This window comes from Lepisosteus oculatus, chromosome 13 (genome assembly GCF_040954835.1).
Source record: "Lepisosteus oculatus isolate fLepOcu1 chromosome 13, fLepOcu1.hap2, whole genome shotgun sequence".
NCBI classification, from domain to species: domain Eukaryota; kingdom Metazoa; phylum Chordata; class Actinopteri; order Semionotiformes; family Lepisosteidae; genus Lepisosteus; species Lepisosteus oculatus.
The window spans coordinates 20,590,381-20,606,574 of record NC_090708.1 but is presented as its reverse complement, the minus strand read 5'-3'; the positions used below and the strand labels follow the sequence as shown (position 1 = coordinate 20,606,574).

Here is a 16,194-nt window from a genome sequence, read left to right as displayed (position 1 = left end):
GTGCATTCTTGTACAGCCAAAGCAGAGTATCACCTACTTATGGCAGACCAGGTTTCACCTGGAGGTCTTCCATCCCAGTACCTACCAGGTCCTGCTTTGCGTAGTTTCCGTGATCTGTGATCTGTTGCGATGGGCTACAAGATGGTAAAGGTCCCATCAGGTGGTTATAGGGCTATAAAGTGGTAATCCTGACTCATTATAAATATCCCAACTTAATGAGACAGCATACTTATAATATAATGTGCATGCATCTCCCATTTTGCAGAAAAAAAAAACATCTAGCAACAGTGTTTTCTGTTATTTTAAATGATAAAATTCAATATGCACATAGTGTTAATGCAGATTAAGTGCATGTGGTTAAACCCCAGGTTCAGACTGTCACTACTGATGTACCTCCAGGTGTCCAAGCAGCAGAACACAAACATGTGCTATACCTGCTGTGTTGAAAGAGCGGTGCCCTGGTATGATGGATTAAAATATTCTTAACAAAGAAGGGGAATGATGCCAAAAGCCTTGCTTTGCTCTATGAGCCCTGTTGCACTGATCCCCTCTTAATTCCACAGGGACCATTGTGTTCTGCAGGCTGTTAAGCACTTATGTAGATCATGCCGTCAAACACTGGATGTGAACGAACATGACAGGCATACTTCTGAGCACTAAATAACAATCCAGCAATCAGTCTCCTGGAAAGGGAAATCTGAACACTCTCTACAACAAAGGGGATTGGTGTCGCCCACCAGGCTCATTGGACACCATGATGTTTAGAACTAGTGTTAGCTTTAATTGCTGGGTGGTGTCAGTATGGCGTGTTGGGAGAAACAAGTAGTCCTGGATCTCTCTAGTGGCCTCTCTTGTTGATTGAAGGTTTGGAGATCACCCTGAAGCCTTCCCATTGATTGTCTGGTCTCTGGCAGGGTGGTGGGCTGTGGGGTCCTGATTTCAAAAGGAGAGGCTATGTATGGAGAGCATGACCTCTATCATATTATACAAAAATATGATTGGTTTCCCTTTTGTTTTTGTTGTGGGTAGGGACACCAATATATCCTTGGAGGACCAATGTCACCTCAGAGGAATCCTGGTTCCCCCAGTTCTACTACAAGCACCAGGCATGATGAGGCCTGTTGCCGGGGTTAGAATTATAAAGTAACGCTGAACATCTTTTCCTGTAAGAATGACATCAAGGTTAATGAGACACACTAGCATCATCGTCTGTCTTGACACCTTAGTCAAAGTTTTAAAGATTCTTTTGGCTTGAATGTCCTTTGGTGCTTTTGTTCTGGTGCTTATTTGAATTTCAAGTTAGTTCATTATCATGTTAACTGATTCAGTTTCACCCTTGTGCATCAAGGTGAATTTTATGGAAACTAATATTAATAAGCATTTATTTTTACATGAACATACTTTACTGCACTAATGTACTGTATTGTTTTGGAAAAACATATCAATGTGTCAGTTCTTAAAGTATAGAATTCTGTGCATTCCTTTTTAGAATTTGAAGTACAGGCTTTGGTAGAAAATGGGAATGAAAATCCATCTTAAATATTCAGCCAGTATTTGCTCATATCTGTTCACAGATCCACTTTTGTGATGCTGGGAAAACTATATCATTTTAGAGGCACAGATGACATTTGAGTAAAGCACTGAGACTGAAAAAAACACATTATGTCTCCCATTCCCAGCTTCAAGAGATTCAACCATTTAAATTATTTTGAGTTAATAGAACAATAGTGCCAATATGTGCTATTGTATGTCCATTTCTGTTTATAACACAGATATCTATATTAATAAGATATACAGTACTCATATAGTCTAAACTGCATTACAGATAGAAGTCAATGATACTTGGGTTGAACCTTATCATCCACCATTTTAGTAGCTTAACAGTGTTTTTCTGCTTCAGGCTCCTGCTGATTTTAAATATACATATATAATATGCATCAATACTGCACATATACATATAAAGTAATCTCATTATTGCTGTAATTGTGTTTTTAGCAATAAAGAATGATTCTACAAACTTACATTTATCATCATGGTTTTGGCAAGCTCGTGGCTAAGCGCTGATATGTATGAAGTACAAATCATATCTTAATGTGCAGATTTCAAATGGCAGACTTTTGAGCATACCAATGTTTTGTGTTATCAAAAATAAGAAATATGTCTTATTTATAAGTAAAACCTGTAACATTTCATGGTATATGAAGCCATGAAGCCATAATTGGTAACGTAGAGTATGGATTTGGACCAGAAAGCTCACCAGACACTTAGTCACAGCAGCTTAAAAGAAGCTGACTTCCCATATTTTCTTTGATTTATTGGATGGCTGCTGCTTTTAATTTATGTCACAGTTATCACCAAGGGTCAGTGCACATTGCCTTTAAGTGAAACTGACATATATTATTTTGTTCTAAATCCTTCAAGTGAAGGGTAATGCAGGACTGTATGGCTTCCATGGCTGGATGAAGACCTCATACATCCTTCTCACTCTTGTTTATTTTTGCCGTTGCCTCGTCATTATTAACCTTGTAATGGAAGTTTCAAACAGACGTAAATTAAGGTTTTGTATTGTATGTTTTCATCATGACAATAACATCACAAAGACAGTTAACAATTTAACTTGGAAAATATTTTTAATATTTTATGAAATGTGGATCTTTGTAGTTATCAAGTTAAAGATTTTAGATACTGTGAAAACATTTCAAAATTACCAACTGACTCGTAAGCAAAGAGACAGGATTACCCCCACATGCTTGCTGACTTGTCTTCCCCAGTCTTGTTAATGTACAGCATCAGAATAGAACATTAAGTGACACATTTTAAAGAGAAGGACTTAGAATGTAACTTGAAGAGGATAATCACATGAGGTTCAATGTTGAACATTCCACTTAACCCTAACATTAATCCCAACCCACCTAATTGAGCAGATGTTTGTAAGGGTAATATTCATTTGTCCTAAAACCTTCAGAGTCTGGACCAACACATACTTTAGAATTGCCTGGGTTTGACATAAAATGCAGTGTTTTATGACATGTTTTCAAATGTTGAAAAATAGTTTGACGGCAGTATTGTTATATACAGTAGTTTCTTTCCCATCTTTTATCATGAAGGGACAAAGTAATGTTCTGTGTGCAAAGATTATGCTTTGCTTTTACACATTTTGTTGTTCTGTAAGTATTACGTCTGATCTTTGGTACAATATATATTTGAATGTTTTGGAGAGGTGAAGCATTTGGCTTTGATATAAATAAGTTTCAAGCCATTTTTCTTTTACTATGCTGACTTAAAATAGTGTGCACTAAAGACACTAAAGCTGTGATGGGAATTAGTTCATTTTGCTAGAAGTCAGATTGTATGACACTTTCTCTGTCAGATACATATATTAATCATATGACATTTTAATTATTATGTTTATTTTAATGCAATGCTTGGAGGCAGTCTTAGCTCTCATCTATTTATCTCTCAGAGTAATGGTGCTTAACTTCAGGAACAAAATTACTGAGACAGTGGTCAACAATGCTTTTATAACAAGTGTGCTGAGGAGTATTGTTCCAGCTTTCCAAATTCTACTGAATATTCAGTCTTCCTTATATGAACCTTGAGTGCATTCTATAGGACTTGGTATTGCTTGAAAGGGTTTATTGTTTGTATCTGCTTATTAAACATGGAAAAACATTGAATTTAAACATGTGAATACTTTTGTGTATCTGTTTTTGAATTTACAAAATGATGCATTTTACTTGATAATGATTTTACTCCATAATCTTTACTTTAAATCGTTTATGTGGGAGGGTGAGTACTTCTATCCTTGCATGCAAACTCCAGCATTTCAGATTTTATGTTTCAATCCTCAGATTAAACCACACCGTACAATTTTCTTACAGCTATGTATAGTAGTTTGTACATTGTGAACACTGACTCTTATTTATCTCCCCCACAAAAAAAAAAGTCTTTTTCACTTGAGCTCAGTGACAAAAGATGTCAGTTTGACACACACTATGAAATGAGACTAAAAACTGCAAAGAATTGCACCTGCAGTGGAAGTGTCCTCAAATAGTCCAGTTTCTGCATTTGCACAGTCTAATTATCTCAAACTTAACTGCCTAACTGTCTATTTCTGAGGTGTACGCCAAGTATGAGGCAGAACTATGCCTTTTGCTCAAGAAATGAGTTCAAATTCTTTACAATTCACTTCATGGAAATCCAGAAATTACGTATTGTCAATTTCTGAAGTGCCACCATGTGAATGGGGAGCTGAAACATTTCTCCAGTAGCAAGGGGGACTTAGCCTTTTGGCAAGAGATTTCAAGAACAGGAGAGGTGACTTCACCCATTCAAGGTTTCCAGATGTCTCAATGCTTTTATTTAATGAGCTATTTGCATCTGTTGAATAATTCATATTAGGCTACAGCCACTTTAATGCCACCATAGTTTAAGGCTAATAGATATGGCAGAAAGTGAGCCATCTGAATTTGGAAAAGGTCATGAAAAGTGCTTAGTTTTTAAAACAACAATAAGGCATATGACATTTTTGCTACAGAAATCATAATAGAATATGTCTTGCATGTTGATAGATATATTTGTATATTTTATAAATTACTTATACAGTTTTACTTATCATATGTAATAGTTAAGTAGTGCAAGCATTTATCAGGGATTAAATACAATTGAACAGATACATTTCTTATTCAAAGAAAACATCTACTGTATATTCAATACTTAATTAGAAAACAGTATCTGATAGTTCCCAAAGCTGTGCTATCATTAACTCTAGTCACTATCATAGACAGCAAAAGTTTACAGTCTATATAAAGTTATCGGATGTGGTAAAAGTAACATATTTGAAACAGTGTAAAACAAGAAAAATCACAGTGGAAAATTACATCAAAGTAGTAAAAATTCATCTGAGAGAAGCATAAAAAAATCTGCATTAATGAGCACATTTCAAACCATAATAAGTGTAAAATATACACAGTAACTTGTAAAACCACCAATTTACCTGACAAAACAGACTAAATTTCCAGATATGTGCGGTGCCATATTCTATGATTCAGAACAAGGCAACAAAACTTCTGGTGATGTGAAGCAGCCCTATTACATTGTAAAAAAGCAGGCTTGTGAATACTGTACATCTCTTTTAATTCAGTAAAATATATTGCTCTTGAGTTCAAGACAGTTTTGCAGATTAAAGGAACTTACTTGTTAACTCTCCACTCAGATCACATTGGAAACTTTCTGCTGTAAAATATCTTGCAAAACCTGTGCTCAATTCACTTCTACATCGCATTAAATTAGTCATTACAGTGACTAATGAGCGGGAAGGGCAGCATCACATCACAATTCGTGGGAACTCTTGCTCTCGCCCTTGGTGAGACCAGGGGTTTGAGATGAAAGGAAACTTGCAGTACTTTCACAAATATTCACGATTTTGTGCTTAATTCGTAATTTGTCATTTTTTTCTATTCCGTCAATGAATTTATTTTGTTACTGAAATTTAATAACTGCCCTGTAAAATTGGGACTGCAGTTTCCCTTTAATGCTCCAACCATTCTAAATAAACTTAAACAGCTAAAATAGCAATACAGTGGGTACCGTTAGTGTTTACTCTAGGGCACAGTTCTTGGTTCTCTTTTCTAATAATTTTGTGTTTTCGTCTCTATCACTGTCTGTCCTCTGTCCTCACCTTGACTGCTTCTGACGTAATTTGATTGCCAGCAGGACAAAACCCTGCTAAAACACAGTAACACTGGCTGTTTTCCTGCAGTTGGGATCTGTGGTGTGTAATTAGCTTTAAATCTGCTTTTAAAAAAGATTAATAAAGAGGGTTGATGTGAATTGTATAGATTGTATAGGAGAATACTTTGGGGTTTAAGCATCAGATGAGTCATTTTGGTTTTCTGTGTGCAAAAGCTACCAAATTTCACCCACTATAGCCTGACCGTCACAAATGAAAAACACTCTTGCACAATAAATTAACCAGCCACATACAGAATCATTGCTTTGAAATTTGAGATATAAATGTGTCATCCCGCATTAGAACTGACACCTCTGTACAGGAGGGTTAGAAAACATGTCCAGAAAGGAAAACAGCATAAATATGGAGTACAAGGTTCATTTTAAATGCAAAATTGATGTTCTGTTTGTAGTTAATCCGGTGTGGGAGTTGAAACCAATCACTGCAAGAACAACATTTTTTTTTACGTACAGTATGTCTGTGCATAATGTTTTTTAAGGTTTATTAATGAATTGTTCCCCTGGCATTTCCTTGCACTGTCAGTATTTTCTGCGAGAACGAGAAAGTAAAGCAGGCTGTTGCACCAGATATTTTCACCCCTGACTGAGCAGCAACTCCCATCTGGACAGACGGGATGACAGAAAACTAAAGATTAATGAAAACATTTGCCTTTCGTGCTCTTGCAGTGGAAAAATGAAGAAGTAATCCTATGACAATGAGTTGCTGCATTAAAGATACTTTTGCTGTTTGAACAAAAGCACAGTTTGTGGCCTTGAGGTGCAACCTAGCTTTAAATGATTTTATTAAAAACACAAGTATTAGGATACCCAGTGCCATCATGTTAGAAACTAAGAAAAAAAAGAGTTTGATCTGTTTTCAAGACTGTAAAAGGATCAAATACAAAATCACCTTTAATTCTTGGATTACATTTGTGGTAATTGTTTAGTATAGCAAAATATTACTTATTGCAGCCAAAATTTAAATGTACCATCTCAGCAACTCTGAATCTCTTGAGATGGAAGCTTCAACAGCCCGACCAATCAGGTGTGAAAAAAAAATCTGTGTTGCTTTGCTCTTCATTGAGAGGATGTAGCATATATTCATGTGGCAAATGTGTGCTAAAAATTTTATTAAATCACAACTCTTCTGAGCACAGAGGCTCGATTAGTCAAGGCAAATTCATTCATAAGTGAGAGTGACCTAGTTTCCAGTCCCCTCAAGAAACAGTGTGTAGGCATGCCTACAACACATTTAATCACAGTGAAATCGATCCTGAGAAATAGATAGATATGCCATGTGGCATTTTTAACTATCCCCATGCTAACAGTGTTGTGGTTCTCCACTGTATTGTGAAAGAAGATTTGTCCTTGAGATGTATATTTGAAGTGTTTTGGGTAAACAATTGCGACAGTTTTATCAGCAATTTTTTGTGTCATGCTTTTCTGAGAAGTGGAAAGCTTCTGCAGCAACAAAGATTATAGCACTAAGTGTGAAAAGAGGGAACATGGAAAAGAAGCCCCAGTGAGTCATGCCAGATATTTTGGAATTTAAACAGACAGCAGGTGAAAAGTGGTGTTATGAAGCAAGCAGTATGAAGAGGGATTTCCATACGAGTGCAAAACTGCTTAAGAGGAAAAGTAGTAAGTTGCATGGGTGATGGTATAAAAGGGCAGGGGGTAACATATTTAAAGCAGCAAAATATTTTGATTAATAGCTTCAGATTTAACATTTGTATATGACTGGGACTCAATTACATTTTATCCATCCTGTCTATGATTACCTTGCTTCCACTGATTAAATTTGTTTAGAATGTAATTGGTTTAACTGAAGAAATGGATTCAGAGAAGAGCACTTTCTCAATGTCCCTTTGGTATCTGTTCAGTTCCTATAGTCATCCCACAAGCCAGCCAAGGAGTCACTGGATGCCATCACTGGTCCTGGAGAGCCCTTACCTTTTTTGGTTTCATAGGTGTCTTCAGCAGGCTGAAGGTCAAATGAAGATTGACTAAAAAAACTAGCCATTATTTTAATTACATAATTCAGAATATGGTTAGAATGACAACACAAAAACTCTTTGACTCTATAGAAATGAAGAGGAAAATTGCTACCCTATGCAGTTTAATGCCAAACAACAGACACATAAAGACTAGGACGAGGATATTTATAAGCATTTATTTGATTCGTTTTCCACTTCATTGAGTAATAACTGTGTAAATAGATCATTTCTACCATTATCAGTTAGAAAATATTTTCTTTAATTCAAAATTAAGCTTTCATAAACCAATAAAAACTTGGTCTTACTATATGTTCATCTTTCTTCTCTTCATTCTGCAGTGTCATCAAAACCAAGGCCATACAGTGAGGAATACAAAAAAATACCACCTCCCAAACCTAAACGGAACCCGAACACTCAGTTAAGCACGTCTTTCGATGAGTCCTACATCAGGAATCATGGTACCAGAAAGTCGGCGAAGAAGGAAACCTCTTCCTCCCAGACACACAGCCCAGCCAGAGACACGGATGAGGATGAGCCTGTTTACATCGAAATGGTGGGAAATATATTACGGGACTTCAGGAGAGATGACGAGGACCAAAGCGAAGCAGTCTACGAGGAAATGAAGTATCCGATATTTGACGATCTTGGCCAGGACTCCAAGTGGTCCAGTATTTATAACTCTGATCACATTAGCTGCTCTTCTCAGTGTGCTACTCCCACAGTGCCTGACTTGGAACTCGCCAAGCCCCCCGTGCCATCCACTCCAAAGGGCACGCTGTGCGATATCCCAGCTCCGTTTCCGAATCTTCTCTCACACAGGCCACCACTCCTGGTGTTTCCGCCTGCCCCGGCGCAGTGCTCCCCCAATTCCGATGAGTCGCCCCTCACCCCCCTCGAAGTCACCAAACTGCCCGTTTTAGAAAACGTGTCCTACATCAAGCAGTCAGGAGCTTCTCCGTCTGCTGCCTCTTCTCAGACCTCCATACACCAGAAAATAGAGAAAGAGCTGCCTCCTACGCAAACTATTACAGCCTCTGGGCGGTCTTCAGCCCCCCCACTTCCCTCCACATTGTACAAGTCGTCGGCCTCTGCCCACGGATACCCCAGGAGCCACTCTGCCTGCCCTTCGCCGGTCAGCATGGGGAGGTCTCTGACTCCCTTAAGCCTCAAGAGACCTCCACCCTATGACTCGTTAATTTCAGGGAGTATCCCAAGAAGCTCATCTTCAGTGCCTCACTCACTAATCAAGAACACTTCTCAAGAAGGGGCTAAGCTGGCAAATTCCTCCTCCAGTACCCATGGGTCCATGCAAAATGTCTCCCGTTCACGGACGCCCACAAGCCCCTTAGACGAACTTACAAGCCTTTTTACCTCAGGACGGAGTCTCCTGAGGAAATCTTCCAGTGGCAGGAAATCCAAGGAGCCAGCAGAAAGTGAGTTTCCAGTATGCAGTGTGATCACAATTGTCTGGTATTTTAAACTAAATACCCAGGGACATTAATGTTGCTTTCCACAACAGCAAGGGGAGTTCGCCTTTGAAATTGACCTTCACTCCTAAGTAGATTTCATTGGCAAAGCAGGTAGTAAAGCAATTGAAATGCACTGTAGTGTTTTATAGGACTCATAACTTTTTCAATTCTGTGTCTCTGCAAGGACCCTTTAATCAAGTTTTAGGAGTATATGCTGTTGGCAGTCTTCAGGTACCATTCATCAAACACACTACAAATAAATTCACCTGTAAAAGCTGGATGATATATATAACACATAAAAGCCTACAAATTAATTTGATCATATAGCTTGCCTATAATTATTAATAATAATTTCAGGTGCAACCTGAAATTTATTGATAAATATTAATAGGGTGTTTGTTTAATCCTTGAATGTTGTGATAGTTCAAGACATTATTTTGCTAGTCCAATCAAGCCTATTACCTCTATAGGAAAGTAATAGGGCTGAAAAATGACACTTAATTATTGATGGAAATGTTACTTAAATATAATGTACAAACACAGGTGGCACAGTGGTCAGAACTGCTGTCTTTTGAGATTGTGTGTTCTTCATGTGTTCCCGTGGGTATCTTTTGAGTGCTTCAGGTTCCTCCAAAAGTCCAAAAACATACTGGAAGTTTAATAGGCTTCTGGGAAAATTGACTGGAGTTCCATCCAGGGTGTATCCTGCTTTGTGCCCATTACTTGCTGGAATAAAAGTTGACTCCCTTGCGAACCAGTATTGGATAAAGTGGTTAGAAAATGGTTGGATGGATAAAGTCGAAATTCAAGTGTGTATGGGTCTGGCAGAGTTAAACCTAAGATTTATCCATTTATCTGAAGTGAACTAGATTCATAGAGTGAAAAGGAGATAAAGCAGTGCTTACAAAGCAAGCAAGTGCTGTTTAAAATGGCATGTGTAACAAGAAGGTTCTTTCCATATTCCTTTTGGAAATCAGCCTTTTATGAATTAATCCACAATACAGATCTTCTCTAACACATTGGCTTTCAGGAATAAATCATTCCAAAGTATATTATCCAATTAAATATGCCTGTGGAGAAAGCAATTTTGAAATACATTTTCTTACTGTGATTGTGTTTCATAGTGCATCTGCACTATGATGCAAAGAATATCCGCTTAATGTAATTGCCATATTTAAACAAGGTTTAGAATGAAAGCTCAAAGACATGAATACATGCACTCTTCCTTTGCACACCGAATGTGACAAGATCTGCAGTCCCAGAACACTGAGCAAGTGGTTCTATGAGTACTGCTATAATCTCATACAACAGGTTTAATTTTAACTTAATTTGGGGTTTAGATACTTCAGTGGAGGCCATCACCAAACTGACAGGACTGTAAAAATAGTCCTGTTTGAGTAGAAAGTGAACACAGATCGGGATGTGTACAACACTTGAACTGAAAGAAAAATTGCTCATGCACCAGCAGCAATTAAGTTACAGTGGAACAGATCTTTATTTTATGCATGATAGTGAGACACTTAGCACTGCCTTCATTTCTTTAATTTAAGTAGGCTTTAAAATTGCCAGAATGAAAGTGGTGTTTTAATGAAAATGTAGTTGAGGAAACCCTTTGCTGGCGACATCAGTAGAGAGATCCAGCACTTAACCAGATTACTTGATGAACATGTAAAACAGGCTGACCTTCGCTTCAGGGGAAAATACCTTCAATCTCAATCAAATGGCAGGATTAGCTGATGCTTCATCATCCTACTTATACAGAAACTGCATTGCAAACACTGGCTATGGTATTGTAGTATGTTAATTCTGTATGTCAATGCACTGCATACTATCCTGTGCAGTACACCAAGCACAGTGCCTTGCATTCTTGAAGTGGGCTCTGAAAGAGGTGAAGTACACTGTTTTAAATTGAGACCTGCCACTGATGCATTAGCCTTGCGTTTTGTGGGTCCCTCTTGACATATACTCCCATAAGAAACAATCGACCTTATAATTACACAGCCACACTATGTTGCCCTCAGAATTCATTGAAGATAAAATGCTCCCTTGTTCTCTACTTATCTGCTGTACAATCGTATAATGTACTGTACGTGACCTGTTCTTAAAATGCATTTTCTAGTAGAACAATTAAACTGAAATGTACCTTGTTGTCCTTTCAGTCTGCCCTCTGTACATTATTCAGCTTAACCTCTTCTGGTCACACATGACAGCACATAAATTAACTGGGACTGGATGAGAGCTGTGCAGTGTTTATGAGCTGTGTAAAGACCTCCAGGACCATAAGACTAGAGCTGGCCAAGTAAATGGTAATCTGTACCTGCCGGTCTTGCAAACTACCAACCTATATTGTCTGCTCGAAGGATTTTATATAGGGACATTCACTAATGATAGACTTTACTGCAGCATCCTAGTGTTACGGTACATACTAATGGAATCATTGATCCATCCATTTTCTAACAGTTTTCTTCCAATTCAGGGTGGTGGTGTTGGCGCCTAGCCTAGCAGGCAACAGGTGTGAGGCAGGGTACACCCTGGATGAGACGCCAGTCCATCACAGAGCAGAGAGGCACAAACACAGACACATATGAACCAGGGTTCTCAGAAGCCAATCAATCTACCATTATAACTTTGCACTGTGGGAGGAAACTGGAGCCCCTGGCAAAAACCCACATGAACACAGAGAGAACATACAGACTCCACACATATAGCACCTGCAATGCTAACCACTGCACCACCATGCTGCCCCTAAGGGAAACATTTAATCTACTATTTAATTGGACCAAATGAATCAACAATGGTTTGGTTCTCACTGGTTTCAGAGTCAATACTGAATACTGTGACTTAAAGTGGAATGTTTATTTTTAATCCTTCAAAACAAATTCTGACAACAGAGAATAATTTTAGAGCTATTTATGAACAGTGTGGCCTACAAAACACAAATAAATCTCATGGTTGCTGTGCAGATCTTTCTCATTTGCTGTTTGTTCACCATTTACAAGTCCAAAGCACATCAGACATCGCAAGATCCTGTTTTATCTCCCTTTGTTTTTCTTATCTTATATGTTTCTTTGAGCTTTTGGTCATTCTATCTGAGTCTCAAGACAATTGTGATTAGATTGTCCTGAGTGATGACATCACCCATGTTCCTCTCAGGTATCCTGCCCAACCCACACCCCCATCTGTCAGACTGCATTAACGTACAAACCCATCAGGAAGCAGAATTAATGTGCACTCAAGCTTGCTGTGACAGAATGTCTTCCATGCCTGTTACTCAGAATGATTGCTTTGGTCATGGCAAAATTACATAGAAGCCAGCTGCTTCATGCAAGTAGGCAAAATTGATTCATCTAGCATGTTCCACTTGATTTATGTCCATGATGGCATATCTCACCTTCTATAGATTGTGTTTATGTGACAATATAAAACTGTTTAACCACCCAGGGACATCAATATATAAATACCCCAGATCATTGATAATACTGTTCAGGGACAAACTGATCAATATCACATAGAAGATACACCAGCAGGATACTTTATTGCAAGAAGAATTGGGTAGACCTATAGTTGTTCTAAAATTGATATCCCCTTTAGAAGAGTGTTCAGATTCTACACATGAACCATTGAGAGAAAGAAGACCCAGATACAAAAACAAAATAAAACAGGTGATATCCTCAAACAAGACAAAGGAAAAAAAAGCTTCTCCTCCAGTTTCTACAGAGGCAAGGGGTGGAGGATGCTTGGCATATTAAACAAACTGCTTTGAATAATTATGGGTTGCATTTGATATGGATCGCAGTTTTAAGTAGCTTTATCAAACACAAAAAAAAACTCAATCTCTCTATAAATGATGTAATGAATAATAAATGTGTTAGTTCTGAGTCCTTAACTGGTTTTGAGAACATATAAATATTACACAAATAATTATTTGATGAGGTTCTTCAACGGAAAATCAAGTCTATCCTAGGGCTTATCTTTTGTTTCTTGTTATTTACCTGCTGTACATCTTACCTAGTCAACAATTCAACAGTCTTCTTGTACAACCCTAACCATACACAAATCTCCACAGCAGACACTGATATTAAAACTAAAACATTAGTAACCATCCGCTTGTGACAATGACAAAAAGGGAGGTGGCTTACCTTTTTAAAAAAGCAATGATCTGAATCTGGTAAATAGTGTTTTGTGCTCTTGCAATGTATTTTATAATGTATTGGTGAACTGGCTAATGTTCCTCTGGTACTACTGAATGCCTTTTTACAGCAAAATAGATTTCTGTTTCAGCAGTAGTGTTGTTAGGCGGATTCCTGATACTGACCAATAAGGTTTTGCTTCTCCTTGGCGTGTCTTTCTGATTGGGTGTTGTCTTGGCTCTTGTACGTCTGGGTATCTCTGGCTGTGCTCTTTGATTGGCCTGGATACAGCACCTTGTGCACACTTTCATCTGCAATAAAAAAGCTTACTGCTTTCACCTACAGATTAAAGAGCATAGGACCCGAGAGATCAGGGTAGTATCCTTGACCTATTTATAAAGCACAACCTTAGTGATCGCTGGTCTTGCCACAAAACATTAGAAAATGAAACATAAGACTATACAACACTGCACAGTAAATGCAACACAATCAGCAGTATAAGCATGCAGTGTATCTTCAGGGATGCTAGCAGCTTATTTATAATTTGTCTAGTGCTATTATTCTCCTGATAAATCACTGTCATTTAGAATAGATACAACTGGATTGTGTTCTGTTGTCTTTCATTAATGATATAAAAGCATTTTAATTAAATTGAGGGCAAGGCAAACAGAATTCAAAAGGTTATTTTATTACCCTTAGAATTATAACAAGAGCGTGCATTATCAGGGAATCTGTATGTTCAACAAAACAAATACCAATAATGACAATTAAAAATGAAACATGAAAAAAGTATACTCAGCTACACCAAACACAGCTTGTATATGTCATGGTATACCTTGAGGACTTTTAAATTTTTAAAGGCTCAGTTTATCTTTTGTGTTAACCACCATTATCAGGTTATCTCATTTGTAACATCTGAAGGAGAACCAGTTTTTTTTTATTTTTGAAACATTTCCTTTCTTCAGCCGCATGTGGTAAGCCTCTTGTAAGATGCTGAGTAAAATATGATTCCCTGTCCTGACAGTTATAAAGATCTGGAATCAATCTTCATCCACTCATTATTTTTAGAACTCAAAGCAAAACTAAATAACCGAAGCTGTGATATTCAAGATGCAAAGGCTGTTTAATTTTTAAAAAATCTGTCTCTTTTTAAAGAAGCAACCTGCTGACCAAGGGGAAAAAAAGCAAGATTCAGCAGAATGCTTTTCCTGCTTGAGACATTTAAAACAAAACTAACCTCGAGATGATATAGGAAGAGTACAATTAGCTGTCCATTTTTAAATGCCAAAGTGCTTAGAATGGATTAGATATTGTCTTTTAAGTGGCAGCACATGGATTCCTCATGAACATGATTGGTTACGCATGAAGCTGTAAGGTGATTATGACTGATATATTTGACTGAAAAAAATAATTGAAAAGCATGTGGTAGTTAGCAAACCAATTGACTTAATGCCTATCAATCCCATAAAGACGTAATGAATACAATATTTAATGTAGCCCAAGTGTTAAATACTAAGAGCAATTTAAAAAAGCCTAGCAACGTAGCAGTCTATGATACATGGGCTCATGCTCAGTGTAATTTGGTCATAATAAACCATGCATAGATACTTTCTATGGAATATGCAGTTGAACAGTGTGATATTTAGATATCATAAAGTCATTGATATCTACAGTATACTATGAACTGATAGTGCAGCCACAGAAATGTGAATACTAAATGTGCAAAGGCAAGGTACTGTAAAAGCACCAATTGGAATTCTATCGTGAAAGTCTTCCAACCCAGATAAGCCTCTGCAACATGATTTCTGTGTGTTTCCTGGAGCAATTAGATCTCAACAAGAATGGTAGCAAAAGTGTCTTTTTATTAATAGTTTCTCAATGATTTAAAATCACTTAATTAAGAAAAGTAATTAACCCTCTATTAAGAGGGAACACTACTGAAACGAATGTATAATAAATGAGATGGTTTTTATGCTTTTTTTCCTCACACTTAAGTGGTGCTAAGAGTTTCCAGTGCATTTATTTATTTTCTTTAGAGTGGAGTACTTTAGTGAAGTACTGGCAGAATTAAATCAATGACAGAATACCTTGCCATCAAGCAAAATGTTTTTTAAACAGTTTAATACAATAAAATGCTGTCAGGTTGTCTTCCCAGCTAGAGATTTAAGGAATACCTTTCCTTTAAGATAAGGTGTTTATTGCCTGTGGCATCTTGCCAAATTTCCATTTCAATGCTCAGTGTCAGCCTGTTTGCTTCATGTTGAGATTGACCTTGATGTTTGCAATTCTAATGGACTCAGACATTCATTGAGACTGAACCAGTTAGATAAAGAAGGGCTTTTAAGTATACTAGAGATGTTAATTTACTTTTTTAAAACCTACAAATAACACAGTATTTCTAATTTATTTCTTTCTACCCCTTAAAGTGGAATTAACCTCTACTTGTTTCTTGGCGGCCTGCACACTGACACAGGTCTCCACTTACAACTACACAGTATTGTGTTACATTTTTTTCACTGGGCTTAGCTATTGTGTTGTACTCTTTCCCCATTGGTATGGAAATCTCAAAACTCAGTGGTTACACCAGAACATAAAAAATGTTTCAAAAGAGAATAGAGTATGTTATTTGGTCCATCATCCTCATTTGGTGGCTGGTGGCTTCTTGATCCCAAGATCCCATTCAGTGTTTCTCGAAGGATCTCAGGATATCGAGATTTCAGGATCTCTGGATATTAGCAGCCATATCACCCTGCAACTCACAACTGGCAACCCACTGAAGCTAAGCAGGTATGAGCCTGCTTAGTACCTCGATGGGAGACCTCCTGGGAAAAACTAAGGTTGCTGGTGGAAAAGGTGTTAGTGGGGCCT

At 37.6% G+C, this 16,194-nt stretch overlaps 1 protein-coding gene across 4 annotated transcripts in view; it reads left to right on the top strand.

Annotated features, from left to right (window-relative positions):
- Window positions 1-16,194, top strand: part of nyap2a (neuronal tyrosine-phosphorylated phosphoinositide-3-kinase adaptor 2a) — a 56,760-nt gene that overhangs the window by 22,814 nt on the left and 17,752 nt on the right. For all 4 annotated transcript variants that reach the window (XM_015361768.2, XM_015361767.2, XM_015361769.2 and 1 more), the window contains exon 4: window positions 8,066-9,160. In XM_015361768.2, the coding sequence (XP_015217254.1) occupies window positions 8,066-9,160 (1,095 nt within the window). The remainder of the gene's footprint in view (window positions 1-8,065; window positions 9,161-16,194) is intronic.